The sequence below is a fragment of the Macrobrachium rosenbergii genome, chromosome 12 (assembly GCF_040412425.1).
Source record: "Macrobrachium rosenbergii isolate ZJJX-2024 chromosome 12, ASM4041242v1, whole genome shotgun sequence".
NCBI classification, from domain to species: Eukaryota; Metazoa; Arthropoda; class Malacostraca; order Decapoda; family Palaemonidae; genus Macrobrachium; species Macrobrachium rosenbergii.
Window position 1 is genome coordinate 103,752,694 of NC_089752.1, and position 23,627 is coordinate 103,776,320.

The 23,627-nt window shown below is 36.0% G+C and overlaps 1 protein-coding gene across 3 annotated transcripts in view; it reads right to left on the bottom strand.

The window, feature by feature from the left end:
* LOC136843817 (opioid-binding protein/cell adhesion molecule-like) overlaps positions 1 to 23,627 on the bottom strand; it is a 470,379-nt gene that overhangs the window by 47,763 nt on the left and 398,989 nt on the right. For all 3 annotated transcript variants that reach the window (XM_067112602.1, XM_067112600.1, XM_067112601.1), the window contains one exon: positions 11,634 to 11,813. In XM_067112602.1, coding sequence (XP_066968703.1) covers positions 11,634 to 11,813 — 180 coding nt within the window. The remainder of the gene's footprint in view (positions 1 to 11,633; positions 11,814 to 23,627) is intronic.

The following is a 23,627-nucleotide window of genomic DNA, read 5'->3' on the forward strand; positions in this document are numbered from 1 at the left end:
ATGCATCACTCGTATCAAAAACACTGTACACAATGTATCAACAACAGTGTACACAATTACAATAACGGACCTTGCCTTCATTACTGTAAAATCAAACCTTTTACACAGCCTTTATTGCAATGCATCAAATCCTCTTTAATCTCAAAAAAATGATTTTGTTTCCTATTTGCAACGTGGGCTTTTCCGCATTATTATATTGAAAGAGATGGTTTCCTCATAATAGGATTGTTCGCATATTCCACCTGCGTTTCAATTTTTGACCAGCATGCCATCTCTCTCACCAAGTCCGAAATAAAACTCGATACTGATACTTCCTCATTTTTTCGAAATCGATGTCAATTTCCTGGTTGTCCTTGGTTACTCGGCTTTCACCTACGATGAGTTAGTCACAAGTAGCTACGAGATTTTAAGAAGCGTCTACGAAGCACCTACGACTCCGCTACGAATCGTGAGCGTAGATACGCTCACACAAAGACGCCATTATTTTACCTATGATAGCTCACGCTTTGTCAAGGATTATGGATGGAATGGAATACCGAATTTAGGCCAATGGACAAGCGCTGGGACCTCTGTAGTCATTCAGCGCTGAAAGGGAAAATGACAGCAAGAAGGCTTGAAAGATGTAACTGGAGGAAAACCTCTCAGTTGCACTCTGCATCAATTGCTAGGAGAGGGTGGAAAGTAAGATGGAAGAAAGACAATATGATCGGAGGCACAGAAAATGGAATAAAAGGGGTTGCAGCTAGGGGCCGAAGGGACGCTGTGAAAAACAGTAAGTAATGCCTACAGCATACCACTTGAGGTGCACTGACGGCACTATCCTTCTCACTCCACTAACCGTCTATAACTTGTCAATATTTGCTACGTTTTTGGTCATGTACCGTAAAAAAAAAATATACATATATTTTTGAAGTTTTTCATTCATGTTATGTCAAGTCGCTTATTACGAATGCCGGAAAGTATGAAAACACTAGAAGTTATGAAAATTACTCGAATTGATAATAACGCTTTGCTTGTATGTAAGAATAAGGATGAAATTAAGATAAAAAATTGCTGTTGGTAATGAAGACGAACTATACGTAAATGAAAAAAAAAAAAAAAAAAATTGACTGAGCCTCATGAAAGGTAAAAACAAAACTGATGAAGCGTGGAAGCTGTGAAAATACTGCGTAGTTTGAAAGTCATGCTTATGGGAGAGAGAGAGAGAGAGAGAGAGAGAGAGAGAGAGAGAGAGAGAGAGAGAGAGATGATGTCTATGGAAGATGTACCTATCATACTGCTTGTGGAGGATGTAACTAACATTATGATTTTTGTGTGAGTATTTGCTCTGTATCGAAAACTTTCGACTGAGTGATCTCCTTCCCCTCCAACTTCACACTCCACACTGAAGTGAGACAGCGATAATAACCCCAATTAAAAGTTGAACAGAACTCCTCCGACAAGAATGGCCATAATCTGAATATCTTAACGCGGCAGAACGAAATTCGAACTACCGTACAGACTTAAGCCACGGCGATTAAAATGATGGACATAAACCTTAGCGTCGACGATTATAAGGGCAAATACAGCATCTGGGTGCCAGTAACTGAAGCCATGCTTTTGAACCGTCTCGGGAAAACAAAAGAGGCAAGACCCTCCTACGAAGTTCTAAGCACTGATAGGAACCGTTTACGAATAATTCACTCTGTGCTACGATCATTTTTTTTTTTTTTACCATTTTTGAAAAAGTTAGAAAAATTTTTGAGGGCTTCGATTCCTTTAATGTTCCTCATGACGATCTCCCAACGATTTCCTCCTGTCACGAATTCGTAACGGTTCGTGTTCAATGGAATGGAATGGAATATAGAATTTAGGACAAGGGCCAAGCGCTGGGACCTATAAGGTTATTCAGCGCTGAAAGGGAAATGGAAAGCATAAAGGTTTGAAAAGTGTAACAAGAGGAAAACTTCGCAGTTGCACTATGAAACAGTTGTTAGGAGAGGGGGAAAGTAAGATGGAAGAAAGAGAATGTGAACCGAGGTACAGCAAAAGGAATAAAAGGGGTTGCAGCTGCAAAGAACCTTAAGTAATGCCTACAGTGCACCGCTTGAGGGGTTCGTGATCAAATTCGTGAAAGTGGGAAGGAGTCTTAGGTAGGTATATTCAGACCGGAAATATTTATGGCATCTTTTAATCTTCCGTATGAGTCAGGAATCCATAAGTTAAAGGCACCAGTTATTAAGGTCTGTCTTATTTCTTAATGCACCAACAATGATTTAGAAAGTCTTTAATTCAAGTTCAAACATAACTTATTGCTAACCTTAGGACTCATATTTTTATTTTCTTGGTCTTAGACAAAATTTTAATGTCAGTATATTGGAAACTCACATTTTGTCTATTTGATAGTCACGGATTATAATGCGTAAATTAATCAATATAATTACAAATAATTAATCGCTGTTTTCATCTATGGTTTTTCCCACTATGATGCATAACTGGTTTACGATAAAAACAACGAAATATGAATAACAGAATCCATTCTCGTAACGTTTGGCTCAGGGATTCAGTATTTAGGTTTTTGCAGAAACACCTGACTTATGCTCCTCTCCCACTTCCTCTGAGGTTTCAGACTTGGACATTTTCTTCACAGTAATGTATGTTATTCTGTTATACATCACACTTCACCAAGTCGGATTATTCCTTCATGCAAAATATTCGTTGAAGTTTGTTTTCCATTCTTTTTAACCAGCTCTCCCTCCAAGGAAGGTTTTTCCTACTTCTATGAGTGTATACACACACATATAAGTATATATATATATATATATATATATATATATATATATATATATATATATATATATATATATATATATATATATATATATATATACATACATACATATATATATAGTGGGAGAGCTAGAAGAAGACAGAAGCGAAGGTGGATGGATGTAATTAGAGAAGACCTGAGAGACAAACAATTGTCAGAGGGCAATGCGTTTGACCGAACCAGGTGGAGGAAAGCTGTCAGAAACTTCGACCCCACATAGAAGTGGGAAAAGATGCAGAGAAAGAAGATATATATACACAGTACATATATATAGTTTATAAAATGTATATATGCTGTACAGATACATATAAATAATCAACAGCAAGCCATTTCACCTAAAACAGGTGTCATATGGGGAAGAAAAATTTAAACAGGGCAACATTTGCATTAAAATTTACAGTTTGATCATTTCTCTGAGTCTTTAAAATCTCCCTATGCAGAAAAAGCCTACTTAATTAACTGTTTCATACATCTACAAAGAAGACTCGCTTCCCACGTCCTCCTCTTCTCTTTCATCTCATAACATTCGAAATATTAACTCTTTTCACCAACCTGTCATCTTCAATTCTTTCTAGATGACCAGACCATCTCAAAATGAACTGATTACCCTATTTATCTACACTAGCCTTTCAACAACTTTTAGATATAGAGGAAGTCCATTTCTCACCTCTGTCCTGCTAGTGCTGCGTACACTATACAAAAAGATCATCCAGGCAGATGCAAGCATAAGTCTTTTAAATTTACTGTCCACACTGTACTTCAGTAAAGGAGACCTGGCTTAACAATCCTTTCTTGCATTCTAAATTTGGCTTCAGTAGACACGTATACCTACTCCACATCATTTGCCTACAGCCTAATGCTTTCTTTGCTTCACCTATTCTGTGACTAAAATATTCTCTTTCCTTACCTTCATCTCTTCATGTTTACCAACAAATGCCAAGATCTGCTGCTTCTCTCCTCCACCATCTATAATGACATTCACTGCTCCATCTTCCTATTTTCCATGTACTCCCATAACCTTGCTTTAGCAACAGTTTCGTCCACCCCTCCCCTATCTCTTCATTTTCCTGGATGAACAATCATTGGCAAAAATCATCTATCCCACCCTCCATTCACGGATAAATCTTTTTTGTCTTACAACTTCACAGTTAAGTCTACTTTTCTCTGGCATTTTGGATCACTCCATCTATAAAGATATTAAATATCAAATAAGACTAACACATTTTATGTCAGATCCGCTTTCATATCATACGCCTCTTCTTCACAAAAAAAAAAAAAATCTTAATAACTAAAGAATTTACGCTCTGTAACATATAAACCTCAGCATGGCTCTGCTGCTATCAGTCCCTCAGTTAATCTCTTATTTACTCAAATCAAAATCATACCATAAGTAACATTACGGCATATATATATATATATATATATATATATATATATATATATATATATGTATATATATATATATACTGTATATATATTTATATATATTATATATATACATATGTACATTTATATACAGCAGATATATATATAAATATATATATATATATATATATATATATATATATATATATATATATATATATATATATATATATATATATACATACATACATACATACATACATACATACATACATATATACATACATAGAATGTATATACATGCATGCATACATATATACAGTATATGTATGTTTGTATGTATACATGCATATATATATATTATATATATATATATATATATGTATATATATATATATATATATATATATATATATATATATATATATATATATATATATATATATATATATATATATATATATACACATACAAGCATACATATATATCTGTATGTGTGTGTGTCTAAAGGCAGAAAACTGAGAGCACATGTGAACGATAAGTCAAGTTACGAGGGATAAAAGAAACCAAGAAAATGCAGCGTGAACATTATTCTGAATAGTGGGATAATTAGAGTGGTTGGTTCTTATAGGCATTTAGAAGTGAACATAATAACTGATGGAAGGATGACGTAAAGCAAGAAAGGAAGCACGGTTTGTGCAGATTAGCAGACGACTTGCATTGTCATTGACATTGCCAACATGTATGTATAAACGAACTGTTGAGCCAACTCTTCTCTATGGACGTGCAGTGTGGATGCTGATTGCAAATAGGAGAGGAATTGTCGAAACTTTTGGGATGAAATGTTTTTTAACATATGTTTCATAAGATGAAATGAAAGGGTGAAAAGTGTGAGGCATATAAAAGTGGTAACAAGGTTAGCGTAGGTGAAAGGATCCATCAGAGTATTTGTGCTGACTGATTAATCTGCCTGATTTATGAAAATTTGGCCATAAAGCCAAGCACTGGGGGGCTTTCAGCCATTAAGCGCTTAAGACAGAGAAAAGAGGGAGGTGGAGTGGTTGGAAAAAAGGAAGAAATGAAGTTGGAATGGAGGAAAAGTAACAGGCTAAAAAGTGGGTGCAAGTAGGGCATGAAGGGATGCTGCAAACAGCCTTCAGAATGCTTACAATGCACCACGTGAGATTCGCTGACTGCACCAACCCCCTAAGAGGATGGTATTTTAGTTCTTTGTTTACAGAAGCATAAAATTTCATTTTTTTTGGCACAGAACTGAAGAACTCAAGGTCTTTGTTACATCCATTTTTCACAATAACTGAAAATGACAACAAAAGGATGAAAATATTTTCTCAAGTGTTGGATTCCGGTTCAGTGTTGGAGAAAGAACGGATGATGACAAATTGGTGGAGAGAGTGTACAGGATGGAAGCGTTGGGGGAGGATGAGAAGGTCCAGACGGGGCAGGATAGATGGATGACTTCAACGAGTTACTGGAAAGGGAGGGTCTTCAAATTCAGGAAGCATGAGCAGGCTTACAAAACAGAAGTACTTATATGAAAGGTGTTGAACATTCTGCTGATGAATCTTTTGTTTATGTATGAAGAGGCTAATATGGTGGACGTTTTCTGCACACAGGTTTATCAAGGATTCAGCATTTACAATACTGACGTGGCTGTAACTGCTGTATCGTTTTTATCCCTTGCTCACTGGAGTCACCACTTCTATTCCAACACAGGTATCTCTCTCCCTCTCTCTGTATGTAAGTATATATATGTATATCTAATATATATATATGCATATATTTACATATATGTATATGTATCTAAATATAAATACATATATGTAAATATATTATATATATGTATATAAACACACACACATATATCTATAACAAAGGAAAATAACAAAACTGGCATGTACACCAGCAATCATATGACTTCTAGTTCCATGTTAATTAACTATGTAGGTCAACTCAGCTATAATCTCGAGTCGATGGCAATCATTGCCAGAGAATAAAACAGATTCCCAGGCTTGGTGATACAGCAACTCGCGCAGCAGAAAAAGCTGCGATGCATAATAAGAAATTCATAAGGGAACGCTTTCTCCCTCGCGACTTTTGTGTCAGGGTACAAAGATGTGGCATAGCCTTTGTACTGAGACCGCTTCAGGCCGTCATCACATGATACACAACACTGAACCGGCTCCAAGCGCTGGCGAGTTTCATCCTTTTGTTGTTCCGTTCAGTGATAGTGGAAGAGGGAGGTAGCAAAGACCATGTTTACTTCAGCTCTATACCACAAAAGTGAAATGTTATGCTTGTATGAACGAAGATGGAGAAGTATTTTATTTATCTTTACACCAGTGTCACTCACTGCAGAAAACCAAGGAAAATGGTAGCACTTGCACAGTACGAATTTTACAGATTAACCTAAATTGGTGATAAATACCATCTTGCATCACGTTGCAAATGCCACTGTCATCGAAGGGCTGATGAGGCTACTGAGATATATCGATTTTAGCATGAACCATATGTATCGCACTTTCAAACTCCTCACTGCCGGAGGAGTTGGCTTGCTGTTACTGACAATATGTTGACGTAACAAATAATGGCTAATCTTGCTATTTGTCGATGATATAATTATAGGTTTTTTATTAGCAACTTTATTTGAAAATTTAAAAAAGTCCGTTAAATGAGTTTTACATAACTTGGATTCATCGTCACTATCAATCAAGAAACTAAGATTGCACTGAAAAATGGAGATCATTATGAATAGCCCCCGGGCTATTCATAATGATCTCCATTTCCCAAAAAGAAACACACACATACATATATATATGTATATGTATATATATTTATATATACATGAGAGAGCAACCACTCCACTTGGATCTGATTGCACTTTGGTGCAAAGTATTATGTCAGTTAGCATTTGTTAACTTCGTCAAAACCAATTTACAAACCCTGAAACTGAATTAAAACTAAATTAATAACAGCGTGTAATGTACAACAAACACCGCAATCTGTTAATGAAAATAAAATAAGAATGACTCCCTTTAGCAACTACGTAACTCGAAGCTCAGTTTTCTATTTAACTTTTCCGAGATGAGTGTAGTGCTGTATAAACACGGAGAACAGATCAAATATTGGGTGGAAGGTCTGTTTTAAAATAAAAGATACTCGAAACGACTGCATATGATCCCTACTAAAGATTTCCCCGTTTACATTCCAATAATTTTTCTTATGAAAAAGTAATAAAAAGGAGAAATTTCTCATAAACGCCTGATTGAAAAACTGGAAAGTGACGCGAATGGATACGTAGAAAAATAAAACTGAAACGAGTTTGACATTTCCATAGGCTTTGCTGAACTTGAGATTGCATCCTTAACATGAAAAAAAAATCATCCAAACCGACTCCCCACATAGCCATGAACTTCATATTTTAGAACGTAAAATGTTGTCTTGCTCATTCTGCAATGTCAGGATGACTCTGCAGACGGATAACAGAGTATAAATATATTTTGTATGGGTAAGATGAGTTTAGTAGGGGGGGCGGTTAGGATAGTAAGTGAGTGTGTGTGTGTGTGTGTGTGTGTGGTCCAGGAATAGATAGGGATGAGAGTTAAAAGAGGTTTCTTTTGGAAAAGCCTGAATCTGGGTTCAAAGCATATAAAAGGAAGTCGTACTGAGCGATTTCAATGAAAAGGTAAGGCGTGGCGGGGGGGGAGGGGGCGCGGTGGTAGAAAGATATGGCGTTGTTGGTAGGTATACAGAGGCATCAGTAGATGGGCAAAGAGACAGGCTTGTGGAAATTCTTTTGGGAGGTTTTTGAGAAACATGCGAGAAACAAGGTTTAAAAAAATAATACTCTTAAATATCACTGGGAAAGAGGTAATGGCGAGGAAAAGGGTTTGCTAGTCATGCATTGTGCAGACTAAATGAGGAAGTAAGTTGATGGATTTCCCGGCGAGAGGACGAGTGGGTAGACATATATCTGATTATCATTTGTATGAAACAAAAGCGAAAACAAATTAAAGCTCGTCAGGGGTGAAGGGGTAAACATGGGGCTGGAAATGTAATTAACGCAATTGAGTTTGATGGGAGGGAGGTGAGAATGACATGTAAGAGAAAATGAATTAAAAAAAATTGGCTAAAGGTAGAGACAGAAATGGAATGAGTATATGAGTATGAAAATTCCAGATGAAAGTCGTATATACACGGAATGGAGTCAAGTAGAAAGTGAGTCATAAAGATAGAGAGGTGGATGTGAGCAATGGAGAATTAGTAGTAGTATTATAGAGTATTAATGACAAAATATATTTAAAGGAAATGTGGTCAATGAAGAGATTATTTTGAAGATTTGCTGAATGAGGATGATACAAGATAGGCAGAGCTGAGTGACGCGAGAGCGGAAGGGGTTTGTGTAAGTTCAAGAGTATGTATATGATCGACTACTAGCCATATAAGGAAGGCAAGTACTTAGATCTAGAATGGAAAGATCCTAGGAGCTGGTGAGATCACAAGTGAGATGTTGTGGTACGGTGGTGAAAGTTGACTGAGTAGATTAATATATGTAAGATATCTAGACGAGAGAAAATCTCTAGAAGGACGAGAGTGGATTCATTGCTTATTTGTATAAGGATCAAGAAGGACGGATGGAGTTTGATAGAGATGTAATGTGGAATGTGTTGACGATGCAAAGAAAGGAATTAGGTGAGAGCAGTTAAAAAGTTTACAGACAGAAGCAAAGCTTAAGTGAGATTATATAGATAGGGGCATGATATAGCGTAAACGTGGATCTCAGACAAGAATTTGCAATGTTTCCAAGGTTGTTTGATATCTTTCAGCTTGGAGTGACGAAAACAGTCAGAAGAAAACATTAAATGCAGGTGCAGGGTAATGGTACAAGAAAATGAACCATGAATGGAAACTGGATTGTATAATGCTTCCAGAACGGGGACAGAAGAGAAACTGCAAATTAGTGAAGAATTTGAGCGTCTACCAGCGGAAAGAGCTCATATCAAAAGCGAGAAGGAGTCAGGTCAAGAGGATAATTGGAAACTAGGGAGATGGAGCAGTAAATGTTAATATTAACGGTGGAAGATGGAAACCTTTGAATCATACTGTAATGGTAATTGGGAGTAAATGTAAGGTATATTGGAAGGATTCAAGAGGCGATTCCTTATGATTAAATAAGCGGAGATGTGGAGACACGTTTGACTGATGAAAAGGTAACCTTAGTTTACAGAACCGATCAAAGCATTTAGAGATTAGTCTATTGTGAGGAGAGAATGGAGAATGATAGGTTGGTGGAAAGTGTGCATAATTTGGCGATGGAGAAGGAGAAAAGGGAGATCTAGAAACTGCCGGATAGACGAAGTTGAGGACATATTGGAAAGAGAGCCTCAACTTCTAGGATGTGCGAGGTTGCTTGCAATACAGAGATGAATGGCACAGCGTCTGTAAGGAGTTCAAATCGTTGCTCAAGAGGCAAATGAATGGTTATATAAAGTTGCTTGTACAGATCTGTCGGAATACGGAGTTTATTTACGAACGTGGCACTGACCATTGTCTTCTTTTTTCTCTGAAGTAACCCCAGTCGAGGGAAACCGCTTTTAACTGTCTTTTGTGTGTAACAACGACGGCTAATGGTGCACGTTTAACTATCGCAAATTCTTAAACAAGAAAATGCAGAATAACATATCGGAATGGTATAAATATGACGCAGCTGCAAAATTATACTAATAACGCCCTCATTTTCCATGGCACAGTTACACTATGTTTATAATAATCTTTCTCTAAGCTCTCTGGGGCAATGTAGGCTACAAACATTTTCCATGACTCTCCACATTATCAAGTTTCACTGCGAATGTTGAATTATATACCATCCTTCTTGCTTACATCCCGAGTGCTCGATCTATTGCAGGGGTTCCTAAACTGGGGGTCATGACCCCCAAAGGGATCATGAGCCCTTTTCTGGGGGTCATGGAGGGTCTAACTATGATTAAAATGTTAATAAATCAGTCATTGTTATTAAACATTGATGAAGATCAGTAGAGATTTTATTTTTCTCTATTTTTCCATATTTTTAAAATTTAAAAATATATCTGTGCCATTTAAAATTAGTACGATTTTAGAAGGCTTATAAATGTGGGGGTTTTGACAGGTTTGGTACTGCTGTAAGGGGTCACGTACTAAAAAAGTTTGGGAAACATTGATCTATTGCAAGCTTTATTTCCCATTTTCTTTAAGGAAAAAAAAAGGGAAAATGGGATATTCTAGGCAAATCTATGGACCCATGATTCTCATAACCCGTCGATCGGGTTTTATTTATAAAAATGGACAACTATCACTCTAAGCCATTGCTCTGAGGCGTATTCTTATCATGCTCTATCTAATACACCACAATACACCTGCATACCATTGCATCTCTTCTTGTATCAGATAAAAATTTCAGTCTTATCGAATTTCGATATTCCAAGATTTCAACTTCTTAATTAAAACTCATAAATATTCAACCTCCACTCATCATCCATTCTCGGATTTGCATTAACCATTTCAAATCTACCCATCTGATACTTGATTTCTTTTCATCAACATTTTCCTATTCTTCTCCCATTCATTGTATTCATCAACTTTTCTTCCGTTTTTATCTAATTATTAATCCGCTAAATTATTTTTATTTTTTTAATACTTGAGATCTCTTCTTTCTGCGTTTCCCTTTACCTCCTCTTACTTCTTGCTAATGAACACCATATGCTTTGGAAGCTTGAATTTCAAGTCAAGGGCCCCTGTGGGCTTGTTCCATCTGAGTAAAGTTCATCTTCTTATTTTAAAATAATATAAAATGAACACAATAATTTTTCAAAATACCAATACCACACACAGGCACAATCGTCAAACCTGGATTACCATCAAGCTAAAAAGGGATTTACTTAGGGCACCAAAGAGAGAATTTTAACCAGTGGCGGATTAACCACGTTGCAAATGGTGCAGCTGAACCGCTTCACATATACCCTACAGCTGCATTTCAAAAATATTTTATTAACCGCTTAATATCATCATTACAATCCTTAATGATTTTATTCAGTGTTACTGTCTCCATACCCCGGCCACCCTCTCCTTGACGAAAGAGGTGTGGGTGTTGATCCAAGTGAAAGGAAAAATTGACATTTTTGACACAAACTGCGTGGCTTAAACATAAATTGATAGGTATTAGAAATTTGGAGACGCGTAAAATTTATAAACGGATTAGCGCAGGCAAAAGCATGGGTCAGTGTCGTGTCTCGGGACGGTTTGATCACGTGGAAGGAAAGGAAGAAAAAAGGCTGGCGAAAAGGTTGTACAGAAATCTGCAGTGTTAGAAAGCAGAAGGAGAGAAAGCGCAGCGTGGCATGCTGTTACCTCCAAGAACACAAACAAAAGGAAAAAAGTACATTTGCAAGTTCGCAAGGGCACTCACTTGACACTCGTATGTGCCGTTGTCTTTCGTGGCAACGTATTTGATCTGCAGCGTCCAGTCGTCTGATCCCTCCGTGTGGAGCACCTTGAACCGTGCGTCGCTGGTGTACGTGTAAATGCCAGTCGTGAGGATGTGCCAGTCCCACCGGCGGATCCAAGAAACTTGCAGCAACAGGAAGGCCTGCAAGTTTATAACAGATTAAGCGAGATGGATAAAAAGGTGGCTGGAATATCTGCTCTTGCCTTTACACTGCTGTTGACAACAATATGCACAGGGATATTGTGACTCTGGAGTGAAATCTTATTAGACCAAGAAAATAATATAACATTTGATAAGAGAATCTTGTATTGCAACAGGAATGCCTGGAAGTTTATATCAGATTACGAGAGATGTACGACAAGGCGACTTAAAATCTGCTTTTTCCTTTACACTGTTATTGAAAATATGCACAGGGATAGTATGCATCTGGAGTGAAATCTTACTAGACCAAGAAAATAATATAACATCTGATAAGAGAACCTTGCATTGCAAGTTGGAATGATTTGCAGTACTTTTTTTTGTAGAACGCAGTAAGGTTGTATCCATCATATTATTAAAAGGGGGCTGAGTAAAGAGAAAAAATATTGTAAATGTCTCTATAATCCTAGTGACTAACAAAAGTTTCGTCCGAGGGTATTATGTGCTGGCTTCGTTCAACACTGAAATACACGCACTCACACACACACACACACACACACACACACACACATATATATATATATATAATATATATATATATATATATATATATATATATATATATATATATATATATATATATATATATATATATATATATATATATATATATATATATATATATATATATATATATATATATATATATATATATATATATATATATATATACACATACACAGTATATGCCAAGTTTAGGTATATTACGCAAGCTCTGTAGGTAGATAATCTCATCAGGCTGAAATAATGACAGAAATGTAAAATTCATAGCAAATACAAGAAAATGGAAAAGAAATGAAAACACAAACAGGACGGGGTAATTTGTCAAAAACTTCTATTTACAGGAAGACTACTTTTACTACTTTGGGATTAAATTACCTTATAAAAATTCAGTTCAATGCATACATTGATAAATAGACCATACAATGTCTGTTTCGATTTTAAACTTTTTCATCAAGACACTGTTTTCCTCCAATAAGATTTTCATGAGAACTCTTACTCCCTTTTTGTCCGATACTGACCTCTGAAAAAAAAAAAAAAAAAGCAATTTTTCGGAGTAATAGTTATGTGGCCCGACAAAAAGTTTACAAGAAATGCTTAAGCACAGGTTTCTCCATATTAGGTTTCAATTTGTTTTTACTATTCAACTAAATGTTTGATCGCTATTAAAGAAGAGAAGTATTCTTCCTATTGTCCTTGATTCTGGTGTCCTCGATTTGTTGACTTGTTCGTAGTGTGGTCTGCGATACACAAGTTCTCGCTGGCTCAGAACAGACTGGACCTCCTAGTTTCAATGTTCATGAAGAATGAAACTAGAATATAGTTTTGGCCCATGGCCAAGCCCTGGGACCTATGAGGTCATTCAGCGCTGAACGGGAAATTGAGAGTCGAAAGGTTTGAAAGGTGTAACAGGAGGAAAACCTCACAGTTGCACTATGAGACACTTGTTAGGAGAGGGTGGAAAGTTAGAGGGAAGAAAGGGAATACGAACAGAGGTACAGTACAAGCAATGAAAGGGGTTGCAACTAGGGGCCAACGGGACGCTGCAAAGATCCTTAAGTAATGCCTACAGTGCACCGCATGAAGCGCACTGACGGCACTACTCACCAGCGAAGAGAAATATAATTAGCGACCGCTTGTTTCTCCGAAGGTATGAAAGGCCACGAGTTATTTTTACTTTGTATATTTGCTAGTTTTAGTTTTAAATATCATTTTCCTTTGTATTTTATATTTCATGTTTTACTAGCTTTTTGTATATTGAGTTCTTGTATTTATTTTTATTTGTCTCATACATTTTGCCTCGAAAGCTTGCATAATAATATGTCCTATCGAGATCTGGCAATTTATTCACCATTTGTCCGAACTATTAATGAGAATATATATATATATATATATATATATATATATATATATATATATATATATATATATATATATATACGAAAATTAAGTGTTTTCACACACTAGGCACATACATAATTATATAAAAGCTTACGTGCATGGAATAAAGAAAGTAGGGTGAAAATGAAGCTAAAATATATTAGAATTGAACTTAGAAATTTTACTGATGACAAAGACCATACGTCAACTACAAGATATAAGGAAATACAAAGTTATCGTCAAACATATTTGAATGGAATGGAATTGGAATACAAAACTTAGGCCAAAGGCCAAGCGCTGGGGTAATGAGGTCATTCAGCGCTGGAAGAGAAATTGAAAGTAAAACGGTTTTAAAGGCGTAACAGGAGGAAAACTTCGCAGCTGCACTATGAAACTATGTCAGGAGAGGGTGAAAAGTAGGATGGAAGAAAGAGAATATGAACGGAGGTACAGTAAAAGGAATGAAAGGGGTTCTAGCTTGGGTCCGAAGGGACGCTGCAAAGAACCTTCAGTGATGTCTACAGTGCACCGCGTGAGTTGCACTGACGGTACTACCCCCTACTGTATATGGGGTCAAACATTTGGCCCTAGTTTGCAACATGGAATACCATCTTGTGCGGTGTACTAAGAAGTATGAATACAGTCAACGTTGTCTGCAGGTAGACATTCCCATACTTGCAGAGTGCCTGCTTGCAGGTTATGAAATTAGCTAATTTCTAGGCACAGCTTTGCCATATGAGGAATGCCGAGCGGGAAAATCCACTGGATCATTATGCGAATGATATGAAAGGGCAGAGAGGGGGGAACCCTTTATAAGCTAATGGATCCTCATATGGGTTCGTCATCAGAGTAAATGTAATCATGATAATGAGGGGGTCCCTGGAGAGTCGAGCAGAGGTAGGTAGTGCACAATTATAAATCAGAATTAATCATTAATCAGAGGTAGCTTTGTCAATATTAACAATCGAATATTCTGCGATACGAAAATTACGGTTAAAGTGTGATGCTCACTTTGTTGTTCCCCATTCTAATGAAGTAGATTTTAAAACAATAAATGAATATAACGAGGTCTAGTGGCCACAGGAGGTTTTGTGTTGAATATGTGGCTTCTTTGATCAATTAACGATAGCGAACACATGAATGGTACTGCAAACAGAAATAAAAGAATAACGATGTTTAAGAGTGTTGCATACGAATTGTCTTCCATCTTGACAATATTCCGTAAGAAAATACATACTGTATTTTACAAGCATTTTCAGATTGAAACATTTCATTGGTGCTATATTTTACCGACATGTACGCAAATTCCTAATGAATATAGATGAGCTTCATTTACCAAGTATTTATGAAAAAAAAAAAGGTCACGAGACGTGAGAGGTATTGTAAAAACCAACAGTGGAAAGTAAAATTGGTAGAAATAAAAAAACTAAAATTTTTACTTGTCAAGAACTTCAGTGAGAAGTCAGGAAGAAAAGGGGATAATCCAAGTTTAGGTACTACATTTTGGAGACAGAAATGCTGATATTCGGCGGAGGGGCGATCGCCTTCATCGGAAAGTAATTTACAACAAAGATGATGAAAGTTTTAGTTATGAATCTCTGGCAGCGGAAAACGAGCTTGGAGGAGACCAGAAAACGGAAAGCAAATGGAGAGATACATTATCATCATAAAGTTATTATTTTACTTGAAAAACGAGATTAGAAAGCTTTAGGCAGGTAAGGATTTAGAAAAGAGGTAAATTTCCTTATCATACACGACAGCCAGAAAGGATTTCGACCAACATAATCAGAAATGGGGCAGGACAGTAATGGAAATCTGATACACGGTGTAATGAATATTTGAAGAGATAAAAGCTGGTATTATATTAGAAAGAAGATGAAATCAGGTGGAGGGTGAATATCAAAGACACGCCATATGTAAATCAGCAGAAGTGAACTCAGAGGATAGATTACCATAGTTCAATTGGAGCAGGCTGTTTCCACGCCCGAGAAAAACATCTAATAAATATGTTGGTTTTTAGCTTATTAACAGATTTTTTCTTCATCACGAACGTCGATGAACCAAATGGTTAAAACTTGTTTTGAAAATGACATAAGGTAAAAACTGTTCAGAGTTCAGTCAACCTAGGTATTTTATTTCAGTGCTGCAGACACCTTGCTTCAGGTATTATATAAGTTTGACAATGATAGATTCTGCTCTTCTCTTAGAAAAATGTATCTCTTTGATGCATTACTCCTCTCGACTTTTTTGACTGTTCCTTCTCCACTGCAAATGAGTCTCAGATAAGGAATGAAAGCCGTTCCTCTTCTTCCCCATTTAAATAACAGCTATGAATCCAACTCATGATATCTAATACACTACAGACAGGCAATTCCTTTTAATCAATAATCTTTTTCTCTTTTGCCATGCTGCCAAACAATTTCTGCTCTCTTTCATTTCTGATTTAAGAGTCAGGCAAACTTAATCCTGAGTTACATTCCCTTTTGCCATTAGTTGTTAACTGTCATTTGATGTGGATGCATACAAATAAAAGCTGTTTTACCCTACACGCCCCCGTAGGGGGGTAGCGTCGTCAGTGCACCTCAGGCGGTGCACTGAAGGCATCACTTTGGGTTCTTTGCAGCGTCCCTTCGGCCCCTAGCTGCGACCTCTTTCATTCCTTTTGTTGTGGCTCCATTCATACTCCCTTTCTTCCATCTTGCTATCCATCCTCTCGTAACAATTGCTTCATAGTGCAACTGCGAGATTTTCCTCCTGTAACACCTTTTAAACCTTTCTACTCTCAATTTCCCTTTCAGTGCTGGATGACCTCATAGGTCCCAGCGCTTTGGCTTTGGCCTAAATTCTATATTCCATTCCATCCCCTAAATGCACGAGCATAAAATTTACTCATTTTTAATGTCCGATTTGAATTTGCTAATGCAGACTGACCTACCTCGTTTTTTGAGGGGAATTCTACCTCATTAATTTAACACCCCCCCCCTCACAAAAAATTCCATTGTAAGCATTCTTTTATAAAAACGAACTCACATAAAAAGATGGATCTGCTTTGTTCTTTACTTTCCATAAAAATGAGATTACAAAAGGTTAAGAGAACATTTACAGGTTTTACTCACTTTCTGAAAATATTCTTATTGTTTTTAATGTTAAATAAAAACCTTTCTTTTTCGGGGTAACACCTGCCGAGTTACAAGAAAAAATAAATTCGCCTGTATTTTATAAAGAGCTGTTTGATGTTCATTCATTAGTATTTTACAGAGATGTGCAATAATTACACATTCTGAAAAATAATTCAATATTTTCTATCGTTCCTCGCTTTTAATAGTCATCTTATGATCTTTTATATAAATCATCCTGCTTACACTCAGCAGTAATGAATCTGGTAGACTGAAAACATTGCTGTAAATATTCACTTTCCGAGCTGGAAATATGTCGCAACATATTCTGAAGTTGCTCTAACTAATACCACAAACATATGCAGACACTTGCACACGTGCGATGCATATATGCATATATGGCTGAACATCTAATCAACAGAGTTAAGCAGTATTAGGTCAGGCCTGTCAGTGCCTGTGTGCATGTCCAGTAAGGAATATTAGGAACCGCCTCAGAGTCAAAAGCCACGACTTTGAGGGGAAAGATATACAAACACACACACACGCATACACACACATGTATGTATATATATATATATATATATATATATATATTATATATATATATATATATATACTGTATTATATATACAGTACATATATGTTGGCCAGCCCTATGAGAGCTGAAAGTCAGCTCAGTGGTCTGGTTAAACTACTTTAATAATAATAATAACACACACACACACACATACATATATATATATATATATATATATATATATATATATATATATATATATATATATATATATATATATATATATATATATATATATATATATATATATATATAACCATAGGGAAAGCGTCGTGCTCAGGTACATTTATTTTGCCAACGTTTCACGATTCATAATCGTATCCTCAAGGCTATAATAAAGATACAAACGAACTTAAAACCAAGCACTGCATAATCCATTAAAATTACGCAATATTTAATCAAATTTAATGAACATCAGTATGTAGAAAGCTTGAAAATAATTTATGAACATCTTAAAACAGGAAATTATACTAACCACTAAAAATATGTACAAAATATCTATAAGATTCTAAAAAGAGTAAAAAATATTTAAAACACTAAAAAATTAAGGCTATTCTGTACCTTATCCTCGCAAAGGACGGGCAGTGACTGAAAGAGTTTCGTAAAAACAAACAACGCGCCTTAGGCAATAAACAACTGTACAGAGGAGGATTGCATATTTAAAGACGGAACTATCTTTTATATCATAATGGACTCCAAGATTGTTAGGTCGTTTTCATTAGGTACTTGACCTATAATTGCAAAGTCCTTATCTTCAGTGTATGATTTGCATGACTTAGAATGGTTCCTAATATTTGGCTGTTCGGGATTTGATAATCTACTGCCCGTTCTAAAACTTAGGCCCCTGTGGGAATCTATTCTCACCTTGAGTAGCCTCTTCGTACAACTCACATAAGTCCCGAGATCACATCTCGGGCACGTATATTTATAAATAACATTAGATTTTAGAAGAGGACTAAGGCGGTCTTTCATTCTGAACAAGGATCCGATCGTTAATAGATTTTTTGGAACTATTTTAAGGTTTAGGGCCGGGAATTCTTTTTGAACTATCGTCAGGAACTTTTTCCTGAAAAGGTCATCATGTAAAAAAGGGAAGCTGGCAAACATTTTCAATTTTGGTGCTGTCGAAACTGATGGTACCTCCATGAACCTAGCATTTAGCATTTTCCTAAGCATTTTAAACAATAGTTTGTCTGGAAAGCAGTTATTTTTAAGATACTGGGAAAGAAAGTTAATTTCCTCATTAAAAGTAAACCAATTAGAGGTATGGGAGAAGGCCCTGTGGAGGAGAGTTGAGATAGTGTTGAGTTTAAAACTATAAAAACAAGAACTATAAAAATTGATACCTAACCCAGTAAAAGTCTTTTTTCTAAAAACCCCAGTGTAGAAGCCTTGTTCATTCCTGGACACTAAAACATCTAGAAAGGGAAGCTTGTTATTTTCTTCTTCATCAAGTGTAAATCTGATATTAGGTTGTAGGGTACTGACAAATTCTGAGAACTGTTCTGCATTAAACTTGTTTCGGAATAAGGCGAAAGTGTCATCTACATATCTACGATAAAACTGTGGCAAGAAACTAAGCGGGCAATCATCCAAAATAGGCTCCTCCAGTGAGCACATGAAAATATTAGCAAGTGTCGGGCCTAGTGGGGATCCCATTGCCACACCTTCCACTTGTCTGTACAATAAACCATTAAAAATGAAAGTCTTGTCCTGCACGGCTAATTCTAAAAACTGTTTAAATAACTCCCGACTAAAATTATGAAAAGTAGAGTCCGGCTCTATAAATAATTTATTTAAAATAATTTCTATTGTCTCCCCACAGGGACATTAGTAAAAGTGACTCTACATCCAGACTGACCATAAATAATTCTGAATCTTGTATGATAATATCCTCCTTGAATTTATGAGAGTTACTTAAAGAAAAATCGTTTTTAGTGAGAGGCTCAGTAGAGGAACCAAAAATTTGGCTAGCTTATAACTGGGGTGTTCACTGAGGAAAGAATGGGCCTTAATGGAACATTTTCTTTGTGTATTTTTGTATAAAACCCCATACGAAGACCCGTAATATATATTATCATCAATTATCTTTTTGTTTTAACATCCTCAAAAACCTTACGATTTTGTCCTCTGGTTTAATGATATTGTACAAGTCTGGAACACCTATTTTCTCAAATTTCGTATGATCGTTTAAGATAAGATCCATCTTATCAATATAAGTATTCTTATCTAAAATTACGCAACCCTCCATTCTTCAACAAATATGACTTTGACATTTTAAAAAACTTGGCTAATGATGACAGTATTATTATTACAAAACCAGACAAAGGTAAGGGTTTGCGTCATTTTAGATAAGAATATTGATTAGATGGATATTATCTTAAACGATCATACGAAATTTGAGAAAAATAGTGTTCAGATTGTACAATATCATTAAACCAGAGGACAAAATCGTAAGGTTTTTGAGGATGTTAAAACAAAAAGATAATTGATGATAATATATATCAGAACTATTTCCTACGGGTCTTCGTATGGGGTTTTATATGGTCTGCCCAAAATACACAAAGAAAATGTTCCATTAAGGCCCATTCTTTCCTCAGTGAACACCCCCAGTTATAAGCTAGCCAAATTTTTGGTTCCTCTACTTGAGCCTCTCACTAAAAACGATTTTTCTTTAAGTAACTCTCATAAATTCAAGGAGGATATTATCATACAAGATTCAGAATTATTTATGGTCAGTCTGGATGTAGAGTCACTTTTACTAATGTCCCTGTGGGGAGACAATAGAAATTATTTTAAATAAATTATTTATAGAGCCGGACTCTACTTTTCATAATTTTAGTCGGGAGTTATTTAAACAGTTTTTAGAATTAGCCGTGCAAGACAAGACTTTCATTTTTAATGGTTTTTTGTACAGACAAGTGGAAGGTGTGGCAATGGGATCCCCACTAGGCCCGACACTTGCTAATATTTTCATGTGCTCACTGGAGGAGCCTATTTTGGATGATTGCCCGCTTAGTTTCTTGCCACAGTTTTATCGTAGATATGTAGATGACACTTTCGCCTTATTCCGAAACAAGTTTAATGCAGAACAGTTCTCAGAATTTGTCAGTACCCTACAACCTAATATCAGATTTACACTTGATGAAGAAGAAAATAACAAGCTTCCCTTTCTAGATGTTTTAGTGTCCAGGAATGAACAAGGCTTCTACACTGGGGTTTTTAGAAAAAAGACTTTTACTGGGTTAGGTATCAATTTTTATAGTTCTTGTTTTTATAGTTTTAAACTCAACACTATCTCAACTCTCCTCCACAGGGCCTTCTCTCATACCTCTAATTGGTTTACTTTTTAATGAGGAAATTAACTTTCTTTCCCAGTATCTTAAAAATAACTGCTTTCCAGACAAACTATTGTTTAAAATGCTTAGGAAAATGCTAAATGCTAGGTTCATGGAGGTACCATCAGTTTCGACAGCACCAAAATTGAAAATGTTTGCCAGCTTCCTTTTTTACATGATGACCTTTTCAGGAAAAAAGTTCCTGACAATAGTTCAAAAAGAATTCCCGGCCCTAAACCTTAAAATAGTTCCAAAAAATCTATTAACGATCGGATCCTTGTTCAGAATGAAAGACCGCCTTAGTCCTCTTCTAAAATCTAATGTTATTTATAAATATACGTGCCCGAGATGTGATCACGGGACTTATGTGGGTTGTACGAAGAGGCTACTCAAGGTGAGAATAGATTCCCACAGGGGCCTAAGTTTTAGAACGGGCAGTAGATTATCAAATCCCGAACAGCCAAATATTAGGAACCATTCTAAGTCATGCAAAGCATACACTGAAGATAAGGACTTTGCAATTATGGGTCAAGTACCTAATGAAAACGACCTAACAATCTTGGAGTCCATTATGATAAAAAAGATAGTTCCGTCTTTAAATATGCAATCCTCCTCTGTACAGTTGTTTATTGCCTAAGGTGCGTTGTTTGTTTTTACGAAACTCTTTCAGTCACTGCCCGTCCTTTGCGAGGATAAGGTACAGAATAGCCTTAATTTTTTAGTGTTTTAAATATTTTTTACTGTTTTTAGAATCTTATAGATATTTTGTACATATTTTTAGTAGTTAGTATAATTTCCTGTTTTAAGATGTCCATAAATTATTTTCAAGCTTTCTACATGCTGATGTTTATTAAATTTGATTAAATATTGCGTAATTTTAATGGATTATGCAGTGCTTGGTTTTAAGTTCGTTTGTATCTTTATTATAGCCTTGAGGATGCGATTATGAATCGTGAAACGTTGGCAAAATAAATGTACCTGAGTACGACGCCTTTCCCTATGGTTCCCCTGGTGAGATGTACCTAGAGCTGCAGCTCCGTCTTCTAAGGATATATACATACATATACATATACTTATGTGAGTTCTTTATGAACCAAAGCGATGAAAGGGTAAGGCCCTCCAAATCTCTCAGCAAGTCTTCAGGGATGAGGTTGCTAGCCCCATGTTCTCTTCTTGATTCCATCTGATGCTGGTGCCCATTCATAAAATAAAGTGGTGACTGGTGGACGGAGGGTAGGGATCGAACAAAGGACATTCTAAATCTAAGCCGAATGGTTTTGTACAAAAGCCCTCAGAAATCTATCCTTTAACATTAACAGCTTCTATTTTCTGGATATTAAGGCCTTTCTATTGCAACACTCCTTTCACCCCATTCATTAAGCTATTCTTGGTCTTTCTTTACCTTTTCTCTCCATGCTCCTAAAATCTGCAATACTGTCACCATCCTATCGTCTTCCTTTCTTCCTACACGACAAAACCATCTCAAAACTGTGATGCTTTTTATCAACGCTAAAGTTTTTACTATATTGTATCCTCACATTTATAACATTTTCGGCGGCATTTCATCCAAATCTAAAATATAAACACTTCATTTCATGAGTGTCAACATTTTTCTTTTATTCACATTTCGCTTCTTTAAAGGAGAGTTGGCTCAACAATCCCTGTCAGGTCAGATCGGTTGTAATTCGTATTTCTTTGATTTTGCTGCCCTAGGCAGTGCCAACGGATTGGCACTGAAAGTTTATGCCCCTGATGAGCGCCTTTTGGATGGTTGTAGGTTCCTTGGTGGGCAGAAATGGCTCATAAATAGAATAAAAGCAGCTATCACACTTTTCACTCCTTAAGATGGCCTGAAGTGTGAACAATTTTATTCAAACTGCTCTGTGATGTGTGAAATTCACCAATTGCCCGGAATATGAAATGTAGCACAATTTTCCATGTCAATATTGCACAAGTTTGAAGATATATATATATATATATATATATATATATATATATATATATATATATATATATATATATATATATATACATATACATATACATATATACATACATACATATATTTTATTATTTATAAACATAATCGTAAAAAATGTTTGAAAGTCAAGGGAAAAAACTGTGTGCTGCAAACAGAACTGATTAAAAAGCAAGAGCATTCAACATGTTTGGGACAGAGGATGAGTTAATTAGGGTAAATAAAAGCTTGTGTGATAAAAGTAAAGTGTATATTAGAATGTGTAGGAAGGAAAGTGACTGGTTTGGTGTTAAAGCTGAGATGAAACAGTGTTGTGGTATGACTCGGTAGCTGTTCAAATATATTTATGGATAGAGAAAAGAAACTGGGTATGGCTGAAATGACGATATTCATGATTAAATGACTGCAAGTCCCGTGACACGGCTTTGCTATGAAAACTGAGGATTTCAACGCTGCAAATGCGCGCAAAGGTTTTTCAGGGGACAAAGAAAGCCGATAAGTTTGTCCCACATTTTCGATTGCACGCCTTAATTTTCTCTTTTATATGGCTTTATTGCATCGCATCAGGTCATAACAATTTCTAGGCGTTCCTCTTCCACTTTCTCCTTAACATTTCTGAATGTAATCTTTTAGCCAAGCTATCATCATCCATTCTTCCGTTAAGACCGAAACAACTCAAAATATTCTGATGCACACTTTCATCAAAGCTAACCTTTTCAATGGAAATACTGGTCTTTACCAAGAAACACAGTATACCTTAATCATCACGGATGTACTAGCATCCACAATGTTTTCTTACCTTAATTTAGACGTTGATAAAATATCGCACAAAAGCCAAGGAGCTCAGCCACAAAAAAAAAAAAAAAA